The sequence below is a fragment of the Poromitra crassiceps genome (assembly GCF_964638095.1).
Source record: "Poromitra crassiceps genome assembly, chromosome: 7".
NCBI lineage: Eukaryota > Metazoa > Chordata > Actinopteri > Beryciformes > Melamphaidae > Poromitra > Poromitra crassiceps.
Window position 1 is genome coordinate 37295358 of NC_139628.1, and position 20341 is coordinate 37315698.

At 44.8% G+C, this 20341-nt stretch overlaps 1 protein-coding gene across 2 annotated transcripts in view; it reads right to left on the reverse strand.

Moving 5' to 3' along the window:
- kcnip4a (potassium voltage-gated channel interacting protein 4a) overlaps window positions 1-20341 on the reverse strand; it is a gene marked incomplete at both ends in the record, with an annotated part of 256584 nt that overhangs the window by 206544 nt on the left and 29699 nt on the right. Inside the window, one exon of one of the 2 annotated variants that reach the window (XM_083639757.1) lies at window positions 3918-4056. The exons of the other annotated variant lie outside the window; for it this stretch is intronic. Coding sequence (XP_083495883.1) covers window positions 3918-4056 — 139 coding nt within the window. Of the gene's footprint in view, window positions 1-3917; window positions 4057-20341 lie in introns of those variants that run through there. 2 annotated transcript variants of the gene reach the window in all.

The window sequence follows — 20341 nt, forward strand, 5'->3', positions numbered from 1 at the left end:
ACGCCATAACCCACTTCTTGCCTTGCTTTCGATGACATCAAGCTCAGTCTGGCCCGCGATATCTCACAGAGTGGTCAACGTTTTGGCTGAGTTGGCTGCCTACTCCAAATGCCATGAAAAACCACTGCTTGTATAGTAAGTATAGTTGTATACTTTTCCATAGTGCGCAGCAGGGTAGGAAAATAACTTTTTTAAACTAGGGCTATTTTTGCCCCTGTGAAATATACTGTATTTCAGGGGCATTTTGGATCATTTCCAGGGCAATTTTTTCAAATACCTTAGTTGCACCTATGTAGCATGACAGACCAATCAATGACTCTTATCCAAGCATATTTTATTTCTAAAAGTTCATAAACAATCACAGTTAAAGATCCCCATTTCCTATCTCAACAACACTGTTGATTGTCTGGCATGTTATTAATGTACTTGGCAAAAACATGAGTGAACTAGCTGGCCAGCTAGCTTGTGCTGCCTGTCACTGAGGTAAATAACGCTAGTAGGAGGAGGGGCGGGGGTTGTATGGATGCCTAGTTGGCCATTTTCAAGTCACGCTTTGCAAATACAGAATAATGTTAAAATACAGAAAGTATTAAACTCTTTATTTTATGGGGGCATTTCAAAGCCCCCATCACCCCAGTTCCAAGGGAAATTCTAGAGTTTTTAGGGGCATTTTGCCCCGAGCCCCCACTAATTTCCTACCCTGGTGCGTAGGAACTCTGAGACCTACCGATGGCTAAGCCACAGTACAAAGTAAAAATGAAACTCCGTTGATTAAGTCATCTATAAACTGCACCTGCCCCATTGACACCAATATAATACTTTTGTTAAAGACCAAATGAGTAAGGAAGCCATCCCTCTCAGAAAAGGAGAATGTACATAATCCTGCGTTTGGCATGCATGATGTGCACAGTGTTTTAGGTGTCCCTCTGTTGTTGTTTTTCCCTCGCAGAAACATTTGTGAATTCCTAAAGTGACATTTGTGACGGTCTAATAGCCTCATAAATCATACTCGAGCCAGAGCCATTTTTCATAAGGACTGACCAATATGGTCATACCAATATGGAACAGTCAGCACCTGCCAATTCAAAAAAAAAAAGCTTGGCCTTTTAAGGTTATGCTTGGCATGTTGCTGAGCTACGATACAAAGACCATCATGAGAACCAAGGACCTGTCACTGATAAACAGCAACAATGAACAGATGAGAAAAGAATGATAAATGAATCTTCATTCAGAACATTTTACTATGGGTCAAAGTAACATTCTGCCATGACATCTCAAGGCAGAACAAAAACTGAAAGAGCTTACTGTACCTCTCTCATTACGTCTACCTCTATGCAAATGATATGCCAATCACTGAGCAAGACAGAAAAATGCCCAATTAAGAGCCATGAATTCAGGGCATCCCGGTAGTGCAGCAGTAGATTCCCTGCCTACCAACACGAGGGTCGCAGGTTCGAGCCCCCGTGGTACCTCCGCCTTGGTCAGGCATGGGCACAATTGGCCGTATCTGTGGTGGGAAACCGGATTAAGGATATGTGTCCTAGCCGCTACACTAGCACCTCCTCGGGGGGAGGGGAAGGAAACTGGGGTAATAGCGTGATCCTCCCATGCGGTTGGCAACTGCACATGTATCGGAGGAAGCATGTGCTAGTCTACAACTCTCCCCAGATCGGCAGAGGGGGTGGTGCAACGACCGGGACAGCAGAGGGAATTGGCCAAGTACAATAGACCCTTCTCACGGGGGCCATTTTGTGTCGAAAAGGCAGGGTAAACACAGGTGCAAGCAAAACACTAATGAGGGTTTCCAACTTCCATGATTGCAATTTGGAAACCCTCATTAGTGTTTTGCTTGCACCTGTGTTTATTCTGCCTTTTCGACACAAAATGGCCCCCGTGAAAAGGGTCTATTGGGGAGAAGAAGAAAAAGGAGTCATGTGTGCCAACAGCTAATGGACATTCTTAAATTCATCTAAATGTGACACAATGCCTCCAGCCAATAGCAACTTATCGTTTCCCTCCATCTATCCTGTAATTGTGTTTTACAGCCTGTACTTCCGCCTGCTCCCTTGGAACCTTTGCTGTGGTAAAATACTAAATTTCACGAGGCTATAAATATGACCAACGTAAATATACAACCCTTGAAGGAATCAATAACGCTCCGGCCTCAAAGTGAATTAATTTACTGGAGCTGTCAGCTGTGACTTATGGAACCAATGAGTTCTGGTCGTTTCTCAGCCCGTGGATATCATAAATCCCCGTGTTGCTATAAGGTGAAAGCATGACTGATCAATACCACATTAATATTTCTTAAATGCTCTTGACAGCCTGAGCGGCTTTTAGGATCATATACAATTCTTGACCCCGGCTTTAGTTCCATTGTTTCCGCTCCAAGTCAGGCAAAATATCATTTAGCGTTACAGTTGTGTAGTCTTGGACTGAATTTCAATCATGGAAGACTAAAAGGCATAGGTAGAGCACCCCATGCTCTCATACCCCTCAGCCCAAATGACGACACTAAATGACGTCACCATCACTGACATCACCATCTCTATGACGTCACCTTTACAAGGTGACGTCAGTTGCCCGAATGGCGTCAGTTATGACATCATAAATACCCTTCTCCTGGTACTATATAAAGCCCCCATCACCACAGCTTAAATCACACTTGTGCAGTCATCACTCACCTCGTGCCAGCATCCCGCAATCATCCACCATCTCCAGAGCAAAAGCTTCACCCCACCCCCTCCCCAGATCACCACCAATGTCATGACTCCTGTTGAAGCAAATCCCCATAGGGGGGATTTTCTATCTCATACAGCACTGACGCCCCCCTCTCTCATAGCAAGAGGAGCGTCACACCATGGAGTCATACGCCATACTCAAACTGTTTATTCTGATTCAATAAAGATTGTTAAAATGTCTTACGAGTCTCTCATGATTGAAATTGTATATTGTGTATTGTGTGTAGCCACATAGAAAATGGTGTGTGTGTGTGTGTGTGTGTGTGTGTGTGCGTGCGGCATCATAGTGTTGCAGTATTTTAGTTATTTTTAGACTTTTTAACAGCACTAAACTTGGTTATGAGACCCCAGTGTGTAGTTCTGAACTGGAACTCAAAAATCTATTTCTATGATTTTGTTTGTTTTTATTCTTTTCCAAAATGGAAAGTTACCATTATTAAGTCTAACATATTACAGCACATAATCAAGCAATCCTCCACATCATAGTCTGCTCATTACACTGGTTTAACAACCATGTGGATTGGGGGATATTCAACAAAAACAGTGGGGAATGAAACCTTTACTTTTCTATGTCCTATATATATCATTGGCCATGGTATTATTTCCACTGTGTATCATTTTTACATTTAGGCTGGAAGTTTCTATGCCACAGCTATTTGAACAATGAAATAACGGATGACACATATTACACACACAGCCCTATAAACAATGCTGATCCTTTTTTTGCTGCAAAGAAGGTGACAATACTGTATGACTAGAGCTTAGAACTGATTATAAAGAGCAATAAAGATCAGTGCTGCTTCCATGCCCACTGGAATGCCACTTTTGTTCTTGGGAAGGTGTTTTTAGTTAGTACTCCTAGTACTACTAAATGTCAAGCCATGATTGAACAAAACAATCATGGCAACTCTTTCTAAAATCCCCAAAGTCAAGCTTATTAAAAAGGTCACTAGACTAAGACGAGATCATCACTAACCAAAGCAATTTACTTAACTTACGTAGCTTTACTTAACTTAGTAGATTCGTTAAACACAGCACTGACGTTCAAAGTTTATCTAAACTAACTTGGATTACGCTCAATTGTTAACGAACCTGGTAATCAGAGGCAGTTTCAGTTAACCACAACTGGATACTGTGTGGCTACATGGCCTTAAATGGGAGGTGTTTGTACTGTACCTTTGGGGTTTGGGGAGGCCCAGCTGATGATGCGTCGCACCAGGCAGCAGTTGAGCAGGACTTTCTTGGAGAAGCCATGGTCCTTACGGAAGTGCTGCAGGTCCTCCCTCCACTGAGTCCTCTTGCCTGGTGTAGACATGGCTGGCACCTCACTACTGTCAAATATAGAGAGCCAAAGTCACACCCTCTTAGGCATATGAACCAAGGGATTTAAGAATAAGAATGTGAAGTGTCTGTGTGCATGCGTGTGTGTGTGTGTGTGTGTGAGTGAGTGAGCAGTATTTTATCCGGCCACAGCTATGCTGTTTTACATGCGATCGGGCTGAAACTTTCAGGGGGTGTAAAGAGCACCCGTGCGGGTGACCTGAGGGAGCTGGATTTTTTAATTGAGGTTGCCCTAATTACCTAATGATGAAGTCATCAGTGATGTCATCAGTGATGATCATCCTTTCTGGCTGAGGCTATACTGTATATATCATCAGTGGTGATGCCATGGTCCAGACCAGGTGGGCCTAACTCCCAGGGGGGTGCCCAAGGGTCCACTTGTTCTACTAATAAGAATGAGAAGTGTCCGTGTGCGTGCGTGTGTGTGAGCAGAATTTTATCCGGCCACAGCTATGCCGTTTTACGTGCGATTGGGCGGAAACTTTCAGGGGTTAGTAAAGAGCACCTGTGCGGCGTGCAGGTGACCTGACGGAGCCGCAATTTTTTAATTAGGTGATTGCCCTAATTACCTAATGATGATGTCATCAGTGATGATGTCATCAGTGATGTCATCCTTCCTGGCTGAGGCTATACATTCAGTGATGATGTCATCAGTGATATCATCATGTTCCAGACCAGGGGAACCTAACTCCCAGAGGGGTCCCCACAGGTCCACTAGTAACTAGAACGACCGCAACGCGGACTTATGCCTCCGACATTAGTTCATTCTTGAGTCCAAATCGCCATTTGAGGCAAATTGGAAGAAATTCCGTCAAGACATTCCTGAGATATCGCGTTAACAAGCTTGAAAATGGCATTCGAGAGGTCACAGTGACCTTGATCTTTGATAACCAAAATGGAATCAGTTCATCCTTGCGTCCAAGTCGATGTTTGAGCCAAATTAGAAGAAATTATATCAAGCCATTCTTGACTCTTGAGATATTGCGTTAACCAACTTGGGAATGGCGTTCGTGAGGTGGCAGTGACCTTGAAGTTTGACCACTAAAATGTAATCAGTTCATCCTTGAGGCCAAGTTAATGTTTGAGGCAAATTTGATGAAATTCCGTCAAGGCATTCCTGAGATATGGCGTTAACAAGCTTGAAAATGGCGTTGGAGAGGTCACAGTGACCTTGACCTTTGATCACCAAAATGTAATTCTTTCATCCTTGCGCCCAAGTCGACGTTTGAGCCAAATTGGCAGAAATTCCATCAAGCCGTTCTTGAGATATCGCTTTAACGAACTTGGGAATGGCATTCGTGAGGTCACAGTGACCTTGACCTTTGACCACGAAAATCTAATCAGTTCATCCTTGAGTCCAAGTCGATGTTTGAGACAAATTTGATGAAACTCCGTCAAGGCATTTCTGAGATGTTGCGCTAACAAGCTTGAAAATGACGTTCGAGAGGTCACAGTGACCTTGGCCTTTGACCTTTGACCACCAAAATCGAATCAGTTCATCCATGAGTCCAAGTCGATGTTTGAGGCAGATTTTATGAAATTCCGTCAAGGCATTCGTGAGATATCGCGTTAACAAGCTGGAAAATGGCGTTTGAGAGGTCACAGTGACCTTGACCTTTGACCACCAAAATCTAATCAGATCATCCTTGAGTCCAAGTCGATGTTTAAGACAAGTTTGATTACATTCCGTCAAGGCATTCCTGAGATATCGCGTTAACAAGCTTGAAACTGGCGTTCGAGAGGTCACAGCAGGGGCGGACTGCATAATCGGGCACGTCGGGCAAATGCCCGGTGGCCTGGCCTGCAAAAAAAAAAAAAAAAAAAAAAATTTGCAGGCCAGGCCAGGCCACTCACTGAACAGCAGGCCAGGCGCCGCCTACTGGTTTACTAGTGGTTTTATTACTTTATTCAGGGTTAAAGTGGGTGCATCTCATTGTAAAATTGGACTTGGCCCAAATTGGGCTTCAAACGGCCCAAATCTGGCTTCAAACGGCCCAAATTGGGCTTCAAACGGCCCAAATCTGGCTTTAAACGACCCAAATTGGGCTTCAAATGGCCCAAATCTGGCTTCAAACGGCCCAAATTGGGCTTCAAACGGCCCAAATTAAGCTTCAAACGGCCCAAATTTTTCCCCGCCGCCCTTCGGACGCCGGCACACGCAGTGGCCCTTATCGGCCTGGCCTGCTTGGTATCTAATGCCCGGCCTGAATTATGATCCCAGTCCGCCCCTGGGTCACAGTGACCTTGACCTTTGACCTTTGACCACCAAAATCTAATCAGTTCATCGTTGAGTCCAAGTCGATGTTTGAGACAAGTTTGATTAAATTCTGTCAAGGCATTCCTGAGATATCGCGTTAACAAGCTTGAAAATGGCATTCGAGAGGTCACAGTGGCCTTGACCTTTGACCTTTGACCACCAAAATCTAATCAGATCAGCTTTGAGTCTAAGTCGATGTTCGAGGCAAAATTTATGAAATTCCGTCAAGGCATCCCCCAGATATCGCGATAACAAACATCGTCCGGACAACCCGGATCCATAATGCCTCCGGCCTGGCTATCGCCGGGGGAGGCATAAAAATACTTTTACTTGGTCAAACCAAGTGATTCCGCTATATTTAGAATCAGGGGAGAGTGAGACCATAAAACATTTCACTCACTTTTCTTTTGGTAATACATCCATGGCTCGTATGCCTAACCCGTAAGTGGGCGTGACTTTATTTGTGGGCATGCCATTATTTGCAAAGGACGTATTATCGAGATAAATTGTGCCTAATTATTTGGTCGACTCCCAGAGAGCCGCCAACAGGCTTGAAGTCTAACAACTAAAAGTGCACCGTTGTGAGATTGTAGTACTTATAATTATAATATAGCATAAGATTATCAAATCAAATAGCTACAGCCAGTGCAAAAGAGGCAGTCAAAACTTCAGGCGATAAACGTGAGTCCATATGTAAGTAAGTAAGTAAAACTTTATTTATATAGCACCCTTCTCAACACGACATGTACAGAGTGCTTAACAAAAAGCTATGCTAATTGGACAATTGTTTTGCCCACAGTCATGTATGGCCATAATGAGAGGCAGGACATTTCAACTTGCCCTTTCAGTATTAAGCAAACCCTGTAGCGTGTACATCAAGTTGGAGAATTCTTCATTCAGTTATTCTAGTGACCGTGATACAATTTAAGTAAAAATCAACCTTAACAATCCATTCTACATTATTTCAATACAAACTGAACATGTTCCTTTGCCTACAATCCTTTGCCTCACACTAATTGGTTTCTTTTCAAAAGAAAAGAATAAGTCTGATAATCATTCCACTGTACAACACAAATTCCATGATGCTACTGAATAAAACATGTCGGCGCGTGCGATAGCCTACAGTGCCTTACTATGATTACAATCCCCCACACACACACCCCATCCCCCCCCCCACACACACACACACACACACCCCCCGAGGGTCCCGTTTCAACCGTTTCAACCTCCAAGACATCAACAGATCACACATCACACACAACCTGACTGAAGGAGTTTTGGGCTTGCTCAGTTTGAACCAGTTACATAGCATTCATCGCATTGCTAACTTAAGGAAATTGCGGCACAGTGTGGAGGCTAATTGCTATCAATTGTCCCTCTTAGCATCGTCTTACCTTGCGGGCTAAGACACGATGTGAGCTCTCTCCCTCCTCAGTCTGCAAGTGATGCTCAGGTTTCTCACGGGCACTTTCTCTTTTCCTGAGCTGAGCAACAGAGTGTGAGAGGGGGCGGGAGGAGGAGGAAGAGCAGCAAAGACTGCCCTAGGGGGTAGACAGAGAGAGAGAGACAGAAGAGAGAGAGAGAGAGAGAGAGAGAGACAGAGAGAGAGAGAGAGGGAGACAGAGAGACAAAAGAGAGAGAGAGTGGAAGAAAGGAAATTGCTGGCACTTGACATTTGAGCTTCACTTTGGAAGGCTGTACTGTGTGTGCGTGTGTGTGTGTGTGTGTGTGTGTGTGTGTGTGTGTGTGTGTGTGTGTGTGTGTGTGTGTGTGTGACAGTGGAAGACAGGGACACAGAGAGAGAGACACTTTCGCTTTACTTTGGAAAGTTGTACTGTGGGTGGGGGTGTGTGTGCGTGCGTGCATGTGTGTGGGCATGTGTGTGTGTAACAGTGGAAGAGAGGGACACTAGTTGTGTTTCCATTACCCTCAGAAATGCGCAAAATCTAAATATCGCAATAGAAATTGGGTAATGGAAACACGTGAATTTCGAAAAACCTCCCAAATATCGCAAAAAGTTTTTTCGCTCTCATGAGGTGGTTTTTCAGACGTGTCGATATAGAAGTTTATCGCAAAAGTGTAATGGAAACACATTTTTCGCATTTGCACGTCATGTGACCCATATTATCCCTTGGAAAAGGAGCGGAAAATAAGTTTGGTAAGTAAGGTTCGATAGCCGTGTCAAAACCTCCGCAGCAAGTGGAAAACTTTGAAGCAACGCTACCTAGCAGAAAGACGAGTGTTATGCAAAAGCGTAGCCGGGCAAATTAGATAATGTTTAATGGCAGAAATCGGTCCATGGTGACAGCAGGCTGCCTGTGTGCGCGCATTTGGCACAGCGGCGAGATGAGAGGATGAAAAGCACACACTGGTGCGGTGGTGCTGTCTGAAGTGAATACAGTGACTGTGAGTAGGCTAATACATTGCACACGTTTCAGGTGCAATTATAGAACCAAATCAGCCTTTTCCCCCCTCCATCTCTAAATCGGACCAGTTGTAGGCTATTAGGCTACCTTTTTTCCTCTGCCTGTCGCGCTGACTGCATTCACGCAGCCAGCAACATTTTGCGACTCATTTTCTTTTGAATTGATAATCAGGCTTGTTTATATGCATTGTAACTTCATGTTGGGATTTGCATTGACCATTGGTTGGATTTGAGCATGCAGGGGACGGGATATGGGGCAGATCCCCGTGCGTAATCACTGTGGCAGCTGCTGCAACGGGGAATCACTCAAACGCAACTTCAATGGAAACGCCTACAAGTCGCAATTGTACATTGTCGAAGTTGTAGAAATATCGCAATTCTTTTGCGAAAAACTGTAATGGAAACACAGCTATAGAGAGAGGGACAGAGACATACACTTCCTCTTCACTTTAAAACGCTATGTGTGTGTGTGTGTGTGTGTGTGTGTGTGTGTGTGTGTGTGCGTGTGTGTGTGTGTGTGTGTGAGACAGCGGAAGACAGGGACAGAGAGAGAGACACACATGAAAGAGAGACCCTTTCGCTTCACTTTGGAAAGCTGTACATGTGTGTGCAAAAAGAGGGAGCGAGCGAGTGCAAGATTCTCGGCGGCACCCTAGGGTGCCTCCTCAATGAGCCAATGAGAGCTCAAGCTTCTCCTTTGAGCTCAATGACATTTAACACACCCGTATGCTCACGCTCCACAACAGAAGAGAACATGTCCTTACCCTCCCGAGTATCAAACTGTCTGTCTCCCCAAAACAAAGTCAACAACTGCGCTGAAAACATGTCGGTAAGAAATAGCAGGTGTGTTTTTATTATCATCATCGCATTATTCACACTCACAGCCTCGTGGTCATCATCATCAACCAAGATGACCAGGAGGGTTGGCCCATGCCTGCAAACAGCCACCCTGCTGATGTGCCCCGGAGCCAGGCACCGAATCCCAACCAGCTCCACACTTGCGATGTGTCGTTAATAGGGGTGTCACAATATATCGTCCCACGAAATTTCGCGATAGTAAAACGTCACGATATGTATCGTTGAGATGAAATCTCATATCGGAAAAAAAAAAAAAAAAAAAAAAAAAAATTTTTTTTTTCTTCAAAAAATAGACTAAGAAACGTCTTTGTTTGTTGAAGTTCAATGTGTGGAAAGTAGTTCAGTTGAACAAGTCTCTGAAGAGACACATGAGAAGTTATACAGGAGAGAAACCATTCAATTGAGTTTCTGGCAAAACTGTTTACTTGACAGGAAAAACTGAAGATGCATAAAAAATAGATTAAGAAAAGTCTTGTTGTTTGAGTTTGAAGAAAAACTGAAGATGCATAATGAGAATTTATACTGCTGAGAAACCTTTTAGTTCAAAGTAAATCTAAGTGACGGTGTAACTCATTCTATTTCAAGATAAGCCTTATCTCCAATCTCATGTTTTTTCTAGTTGTTATTGTAATAACAATTTCCCACAACAGCATGTTTTGTATTTGTGCATTTCAAATAAAATACTACTTTTCCAGTCATATATTGTCATTATTCAAGTTTAAAAAAATATTGTTAAAATCGTATCGTATCGTATCGTTATCGTGAACCCAGTATCGTGATACGTATCGTATCGTGAACTGAGTGTATCGTGACACCCCTAGTCGTTAATGACAAACGCTACTGTCAGGACAGTACCGATCTGCGGTGAGAGATGATTCTAACTGAAGAGCAGAAGCCTGCATACCACGGAATTTATCACCACAATTGCTCATTGGGATATCGACTGTGGCGGGAAGTTGTGTCGGTATTCTTCTCGCTACGGGGCTCATACTGTACAGCACTCCTCTTTCATTTACATGATGGCATCTTACACAGCACATGAGAGTATCATAAACATGCCTCCCGTGCAAATAATCTGTCGCTGGCCTTCTGCCAAATGGATTTGGCCAACATTTAAATGCACATAACATTGATTCATGTGTGGTGATAGATGGCTATGCTTGAGTGGGAGACAGCAATGCTAAATCTAATTGCTTCCCCTGAGATGGGCAAGGCATATTATGTACCTAAGATGACAAAAGGGGGGTGGTGGACAGAGAGAGCCCGGGAACAGTGCCATCTTCTGCCAGCAGGCCGCCCGGGACACGGGCCTGATACCTGAAGGGAGTGAACCCATTGGTCTCAGAGAAACAGTATGCTATGCCCTCTGTGGATGAGCGCATAGGTAAGCACAAGCACAACCCGTGCACTGCAGTGCTTCATTGGTGCCGGATCCTGCCGGAACAGGATTTGGGTTTTGGACTACTTGCATTCCGGTACTTATTTACGTGGACCCGACACCTGGTGGCATTAAAGGCACTATGTGTAAGATTCTGCACTATTAAATATCACCAAACCATTAACTTGTATATGATGATGACTTACAGTGGTTCATTTCTGTGTTTACAACTAAGCCACGCCCCCTCCCTGTGTTGTGATGGCCCTCTTGGAGAGTAGAGCTACTACCCGAACCTGTTTACATAGAAACACCTCCCCCGAGAGGCCGACCTAGTGAGCCCCTCCCAGCCCACAGCCCAAAACAGAATTTTGTAGACAAAGATGGCGGATCCCTTATGCGGGCATTCCTGACATTCTATTCCCTGATCCAGCGTATGTCTGCGGTTTCATGCTTTAGCCAAATCGCCGCCGAAAAGAAATATCTCAGACCAGAGTCAACCTTGCCGGTCTGGCTTTCACTAGATGGAGAGCCCTACGAGCAGCTATATCTGGCCTGCAAAGTGACTCGGAGCTGGCGTGTTCTCCTGTACACACACGGTAAGTAACGTTATATATAGGTCAATGGTTATAGCGTTTGCATGTCCCATTTCAGTAACGTTACGCATGATAGCGAAATGTACAAGTTGTTATCGATATTGTGAATTTGTTCTGGGAATGTTGTAATCACTTGGCTAACTGTTGCTTTTCACGGCTATTCAAATGACTTTACACTGCTAGTGTAGCCTGCTGCAGGATTTGATTAGCTTGTCGTTCGTGTATAACTTATACACAGACATTCTGGTGACAAGTTGACATGCATGACATAACGTTACTTCCCATTACAAATTTCGCATGCATTTTCTGTTATAATTACGTCCAGTTGCTGTCACTATGACGCAGAACGATATAGTAATGTGTAAACACTTAGAAAGGCCATGGAGAAAAGCTAGCTTCGCTAATGTTAGCAGTTTGTTTTTCTATTCTGTCTCACTAAGCAACGTTACATTAGAAAATAGCTGTAACACCATCCAAACAAATCAAGGTTTGGTAAAAGTATCTAATTCATGACAATGTGGAGGAACCCTGCCTTGATATCTACCAGCTACAAAATAGATGATTCAAATTAATACTAAACACGTTTCCATTTGTCTGATTTTCAAGGTGCCAGTCATCCAGTCATCCAGAAGATGACAAGATAGAAAACAAGTGGACCCACCATTATGATATTTGAGATGGAGAAATTGTGCTTTTATAGCAAACCTGTATAATACATGTTCTATCATCTTTGATGTTTAGATGTTTGCTGTCTGCAATCTTCTGTACACCAATAAAGTTGACTTCATCCATGTCTCTTGGCCACTATTCTCCATTGTAACATTAGATTTCCCTAAAGCTGAGTGTGTCTAGCTACAGTTACAGTAGCCTACCAGTATTTGTGTTTCTGTGTATATATAGCCTACTTTATATAATAGACAGTGTATGTGATGTTTCTCAGTACATTGATTTCACAACTTCGTTTATCAGAAAAAATACTTTATTTGCTAAACTAAAATATGGGCTACACCAGAATGACGTGACCAGTTCCATCAGCTATGCAGTTCTTCAGGATGTCGACAAGATCTGCTATCGTCCTACAGCCGACCTTCCTCTCTGCGACCCTGCCTCCTCTTTGTCCCACTGGTGCTAGCCTGGGCTTCAGGCATACAGCTTGGTTTGCCTGCCTATAAAAAACAGCAGTGATTCAAGCGTTTGAAATTAGTTTGAACAACTCTAACAATGAGAAAATACTAGCGTTGCACTATGAATACATTTTGGCCATGTCTTGGTATTAGCAGACGAACAAAAACACAGGCTAAGCTACTCACTGTTGACAGACAGCTGTGGTTAGCTAGCGATGTCCCCAACATTGAATTGAAATCATCCTAATTTAGCTATGTCAACCTGGTTTTAGACAACGTTTTGCCTAACCGTACTTAGCAATAGGGCAGGCTATGCAAAAGGTTAGGTTACAATGTAACCTTTTCAAAATCCATGTAACCGTTACATGGATTTTGATCGGTTAGCAGATTATACAAATAAGTCTTACCAAGCGGACTATTGTCAATATCCTAAAGGTTTATGACTATCATGTGAAATTTGTCATTACTCAAGCCAAATACATAGCCGAGATGCATTCGTGCTTGTTTTATGTACTTACGTCTGCAGTAGGTAGGCTATGCACAAAATAGTTGTTTATATCTCCGTTGCTTGGGAGGGAGGGAGGGAGGGAGGCGGGGGAACCAGGAAGTGCTCTGCGCTGGTGGGTGGGATCGAGATTGTTTGGGTAAACAAGTTTTGTTATGGTTTGAAATGGCGACATCTAGTGGACAAAAAAATCACACATAGTGCCTTTAAAGTTTTTTTGTTTTGTTTTTTTGTCTGGCAAGCAATAATCCCAATAGTTGACTCTTCCTTACTGAGTTGGCTCATTTCCATATGAAGACAGGTGATTTGATAGAATGTAACAACAAGCAATTAATAATCACTTCACACTCGAGTGAGCTGCTCTATAGTAAAATGGTAAATGGCCTGCATTTATATAGCGCTTTTATCCAAAGCGCTTTACAATCAGTAGATACATTCACCCATTCATAGACCAATGGTGGCAAGCTGCCACGCAGGGTACTGGCACACCATCAGGAGCAATTTGGGGTTCAGTATCTTGCCCAAGGACACTTCGACAATGACATGCAGACTGGAGGAGCCGGGAATCGAACCACCGACCTCTTTCAGCCAAAGCGATTAGTGACGACCCGCTCTACCTCCTGAGCTACAGCCGCCCCTAATAGTGTGTTATGGTCAACTTCAGACAGCGTCATGGTATAAAGACAGTTGAATTTGCCGTCCATAATATTCTATGTCCGCTGTGTGGACTATTTATGGAAAATTAGATGAGGTAAGTGTGTTTATGTTTGTTTGTAAACTGTTCTCTGTTGAGACGATCATCACAATGACATCTAAATTTATATTTGCATAGATTAAAACAGAAATTATCTGCAGTGCGTTGTTTTAAGTCCCACAGAAATGTATGGGAAATATATTGCACATGTTATTGCACATGTTATGTTGAGTGTCCAGAAATAATTGGTAATATGATTGGTTGAGTGAAGGGCTGTAAGCCCCACATCAATGTGGGCATTTCTAAACCAGCGCAGACCACCTGAGTGTGCACATTTAGGTCGGCTTTTAGCTGCATGGCATAACCATGACACGTTTTATTGCTGTGATTGCGTTATTCGCTGACATCGTTTCCTACGTTCAAAATAGATGCCCTATAAAACTATTTGTGTTGAATGATGCGTAACTCCTACTCCAGCCAGAATCTGTCTGGTAAATGGTTGAAGTCACTGCAGTTTCCTTGATGTGTCTATAAGTGTGATCAGGATATCTCGCAGCCTTGGGTTTTGCACAGCGCAGTTCACTACTTCAAGGGTAGGTTTGTAAAATCAATCGTTTGACAAAATTAATTATGTAGACAATAATCAAATAGGCTATTGTTATAGGTCCCCAGAAGTCGGAGCTGTAATGTCATATAGTGGGTCTAATGTTTCGGCTGTTAGGTCTACGGTATATGGCTGTCCTGAGTATCACCGTGCCTCCAATGTTCCAGAACCTTTTCCCTCCACAATGACTCATCCCCACACTAGGGCTGCTCGATTATGGCAAAAATCATAATCACCATTATTTTTTGACTGATATTGAGATCACGATTATATGACGCGATTACTCGTTGACTTTTACAACATCATTTATCTAACTTTTCTTTTCAATACAATTGAACTGAAACTGAAAAACAAAGTAAATAAATGATAAAAGCAACAATTTAGATAAATAAATAGGATAACTAGAATAATAAAAAAAAAAAATTGTTTTATCTCAATTATCTTGTTTTCATAATTGTGTTAAGCCACAATTGTAATTGAGATTAACACACACCCTGAGGGAGAGCGGTTCAAAGCAATAACTTTGTCCCCACAATATGGAATCATTTATATTTCAGAAAAGCTGATGGTGTCAGACCATCTCAATCTGGGCACACAGTCTCTTTCAGTCTGTCTACTGATAAGACTCTGGGACAGACGGCTGATATTTCGGGGTTTCCGGTCTAGAGCGGATATCCGCGGATTCCGCTCCAAGACTTCCACTTCCAGGCACCGCGGTCATTGTTTACAGTCCGATTGACGCGAGAATGAAGTGGGAGTTGATCTATCGATACGTTTCGTAGGTGTTTCAGGTGATCTATCGATACGTTTCGTAGGTGTTTCAGGTGATCTATCGATACGTTTCGTAGGTGTTTCAGGTCCAAACAACATTTCGGCTAATCTCTATAAACAGGATAACTTGCATGAGAGACGTCATCGGACTGTGAAAGACGACTGGAAGCGAAAGTATTGGCGCAGAGAAACGGGAAACCACGAAAATATCGTCTGTCTGTCCCAGAGTCAGACTGATAGATTCAGCCCAGATTGAGACCATCTTACTCGAGTTAATTCCAAGACCAGGTTCAGTCGAGTTCCGAGTACAGATCAGGCCCACTCCAAATGCAAAAGCTCGCAGGTGCTGCGACTCGGCTCGCCGGGCTGGGCGGCGCTGTAGGAGCTGCTCACGCCTTTCATCCTGGACGGAGGCAAAACATGACACTGAGGTACAGTACCCCGGCCGGTCTATTACACGATTTAGCTTGTAATCAGGTTTGACTATACACACGCTGGGAAGAAAGAAAACAACGGATCAGGTGAAGAAACTTGCCGTCTATCTTTTGCCATCCTGTAGGGAACATCAAATTACAGTGGCGAGTACGAGTTAAAAAAGGTAAAATGACAGAGTCAAGTCCCAGATGTCAGCAGACATCTAGAAGGTGGGTGGGCAGACCATGAAGAGCAATTAAGATAAACAAATCCAAGGCACTTTTCTCAAACTTCAAGGCCTCTATTTTAACGGCTAAAGCCCAATTTATGCTTCATCTGCCGACACTTTTGAAACGGTCGGCGACAGAAATGAGGACTTGAGTCGAGACTTTCATGTGTCGGCGAGCAGTGTCTGCTACCTAGTGAAATGTCTAGTGTAGCTGACTACGTCATAGTATCGCGCAAGTCTGATTGGCTACAGTATATATACAGTATGTATATAGACGGCACCCGCTTGACTTCCTTGTTTTGGTTGGGGTCCACCCGCTAGTTTTACTTCGTTTCGAACTCAAGCTCTCACTTAGGGCTGCTCGATTAATCGAATTTTAATCTAGATTACGATTTGGGCTGTCCACGATTATGAAAACAAGATAATTGACATCAAACGATTTTGCGGCTCTTGTCTCTCTCGTTCTGTCTTGTGTTGTAAATCAAGCGCACCCCTTCCTTTGCTCGGCCCCTCCCCCAAAGCACACCAGCTCGAGTTGTGACTGTCGTGTGAAGAGCCACACAGGCTTTCTCCTCCCCGCTTATTTCACAGAAAGAGAGCCGCTGGTCGAGAAGAGAGGTGAAACAACGTATGTGGGGTGGAAACACTATGGTTTCGCCGAGTTTAAAGGTCCTTACACTGCGCGCATATCTTGCACTGTTTGTTCCATGTCTGTGGCTGTGACAGGTGGGTCAAAACTCGCATCGCAATTCCGTGCTGTATATTCGCATCGCTCTTGATGTGTAACTGATGAGCGATGCGAATATACAGCATGGAATTGCGATGCGAGTTTTGACTCACCTGTCAAGATATGCGCGGTCGTGGCAGCACCCCGCAACATGACCTCTCCCTCTGTTTAATCTCTTGAAATCCACTCACAAAGTGGTCTATGACCAAGAAATAACGCTAAATGAACAAAAAGACAAAGTCCCATCTAGTTACTCCTGCCACAACACAGTCATCGATTCAGGACACTCTTTACAATGCGACCGCATTGATATGATGCATGAATATGCATTCAACAGCTAACGATTTCACAGATAAACATTAACAATAGCCTATTATGAACCTAAACGTATGTCGCTTTGGATAAAACCATCTGCCAAATGAGTAGCCTAATTTAATGTAGCCTAATGTAAACGAACGTTACTCAATAGCGTTCTCATTTGGTTAGATTTGAGGTTTAAGGACTACTAGTTCAGATGTTTACCAACATATTGAATGTAGATTAATAGTTGCAGTTGGTTGTGGCAGTTCACTGCAACACAGTAGGCCTACACTGTATATTTATTTTAGTTTTTATTTTATTTCTAAATCTTTGCACTTTTATTATTTATTTATTTATTTATCTATTTATTTATTTTCAATTATATCTAAAATCCAAAGACATCCAATGTTAAAAAGAAAAGCCAGTGTCAATGTTCAATAAATGCATGATGTTCTCAATGTCAATGATGTCAATAATCGTGTTAAATAATCGTGATCTCAATATCAATCAAAATAATCGTGATTATGATTTTTGCCATAATCGAGCAGCCCTACTCTCACTAGTGCCTTAAACGCTGCAACGCAGCCCTATGGAAGACTGTTATTTTGCTCCAAAATTACTTTTCATTAAAACCTGACCACCCACCCGTAGGTGGCGTGGTACCCCCTGGGACTGACACGGATCCACGTGACTACGTCACGTCCTGCCAGTCCAGGGAATAATCACTTCCGCTTTCTTCCACCCGCTGTGAAGACGTGTTTTGTGAAAGCTCCGCGGTTATCGAGGAGTTCTATTATATAGCTTTAGATACTAGGCTCGTTCCGGCTGACGTGCCCACCTCAAGAGGGTCGCGTGGACGGGATAAAGCAGGCTTCGGAGACCCGACCCTGTACCCTTCACCTGCGGCGTCTGAACAAGTCATCTAAAAAGCTAAGAGTATCTTCCTTAGTTAACTGTTGTCAGCTGCCGCCGTGCAGTTGATGTGAAACGTTTCCCCGGGAACGGGGTAACGTTGTTAGGCTCGAGCGCATGACTCAGGTCTGCACTCATAACTCTAGCTAGGTTTGCATACATGCAGAATAGCTTGTACCGTTAGCACTAGAACAACAGGCTAAATAGCACAGTTGTCACAGTAGCTAGCTGCATCCGTGCGGTTGTTTCTGTTGCTAGGTACTTTAGGAACGCCGGCTTTAGAGCGCGCGCGTTAAGATAGTTAGCTAGTTTGCTCAGTGCAGCTAGCTTGGACTACCTTGTAGCACTCCATATCTGGCTGCGTCCCCAGACAGGGTAACACACCCGGTTATTGTGGCAGATAGCTAACGTGCACACGTGCAGTTAGTGTCTGTGTGCTAAGTACTTCGCGCCAGCTACCTCTGTGTAGGGCATGCCTTAAGCGAGAGTAGTAGCTAGTAGCCATGCTCTTCAGTGAAATAGCTAGTTAGCTGCTTGCTCCCGTGCAGCCAGTATCTAGCGATGTGTAACCCCGTTTTCCTGTTAGCAGAGAGAGGGGGGAACAGCTAGGTGCTGTATTAGCTGTGAGGCTACTGGCCGGTTACGACCGGCACAATTAATTTGAAACCTACATAAATGTAGTGTAGCTTTTACTGGCGTCTGAGATTTTAGCTGGGCGATTCGCTAGCTAGGTGAGCTCGCCCCGCACCTTGTGTGGGCCGCTTCTCTCAGTACTTACGCCATCTTAGCCAGCTTGCTTGTCTGCTAAGTGTTGCTTGCCTCGTGCAATTAGCATCTACTAGATTGCAACTCCCGCTGAGGAGTTTCTTCTGAGATTGACTAGCTTTGCGGGCCGCTGGCCTTTGCTTGCGGTCACGCTTGCTTCCCCGTGATACAGGGTAGAGACGCGCTGCACCGGCCTGTGCGCAGGCTTGTGTTAGCGCACGCTTGTCTCTCAGTGCTTATGCTAGCTTAGCTAGTGGCTTCCACGTCTGTTCTCTCGGGTTAACAGGTTGTGGGTATTGGTGCCCCCCCTTCGGGATGGGCTATTGCCGCTTACGTTACCATTGCACGCGCACGTTCGCTAGCCTCCGGGTTGCTTACTGTCTCGCCTGTGCTTCTTGCTAGCTTGCTTAAGCAGTACTCCCGCTAATAGGGTGCGCCCTGCGGGAGCTTGCTATTAGTGGTTAGCTTCCTGCTTCCTCTTGCTACTGAGCAGGGAAGGTCAGGGAGGGGATGGGCCGTGTGTAAAACTACTTGGCCGAGGATGAATCGGCACGTTAAGTGCGTGTTCGGCCTTGGGCACGAGCACGCGGCACAGGCACCTTGAACCTTCGGTCTTGTCCGCAGCTAAGCTCTTTAGAGCTAACCAAGGTCCGCTCTCAAAGAAGTGTTAAAGCTAGCTTGCCTTGCATAGGTGCAGATAGCAATATTAGTACTGTTTAGCACAGAACGATAGCATTTTGCAGATAGCTGGCGTGCACCCATGCAGTTAGTACCTGTGTGCTAAGTACATTGGGCGCGAGATACCTCCGCTACAATAGACATACTGCTCCTTGCTGGCGCTACGCGTCCAGCAGGGCTTACAGCTCGCCAAGGTCTGGGCTCAGTGCCAGCCTTTGGCTTGTAGCTCTAAGGACAAGCCCACCGCCCTTGGTGCCCAAGGCCCGGGGTGGTTGGGAGCTCTCCATGGGTCGCACTCCCTCGTTGGGGCGCCCCCTGCAAGTGCAGGGAGCCCGGCTGGGGGCACAGCGCACCTTGGTCCATGGCCACGCCTGGCCTCGGTTGGCAGCGCCCAGGTCAAGCCCACCGGTTGGCTCACCAAGGCTGGGCTTAGTTCCAGCCTGCGGCTTGTAGCTTTAGACCCACCGTCCTCGGTGCCCAAGGCCCGAGTTCGGTCGGGAGCTCGCCCAGGGTCTCATACCCAGCATCAAGACTCGCCTTGGTCCATGGCTACGGCCTGGCCTCGGCTAGAGGCTCCTAGGACAGCCCACCATCAATGGCACCAACGGCTCATTGCTGGTCGGGAGCTCGCCTGGGGGCCGCACTGTCGGACAAGTCCACGTGCGTCTCGAGAGAGAACGTTACCTCCGCAGTCCCCCCAGCCTGCGAAAGGCGCACGGCAGGGGGGGGGGGTTACTTCGATACAACAGCGCGTCAGTAGGCGGAGCTTGCGTAAGAAGTTCTCCCCCAGCATGCACAGCTTCTACGGAACTGTCCATGCGGCGGGGGGGCGTAGCCTCTCACGTCCCGCCCCCCCATCAGGGCACCGGATCGAAAGGTCCCGGTGCCCAGCAATATGCTCATGACTATATTTCAGGGATCATTTCTATAGTTTCTAACTTGAGAAATGTGTTTCTAAAATGTTCAGTCTCGCTATCCACGATGATGAGACGGTGATACTCTTTTCTGAGCGCGAAGCGGGCAGA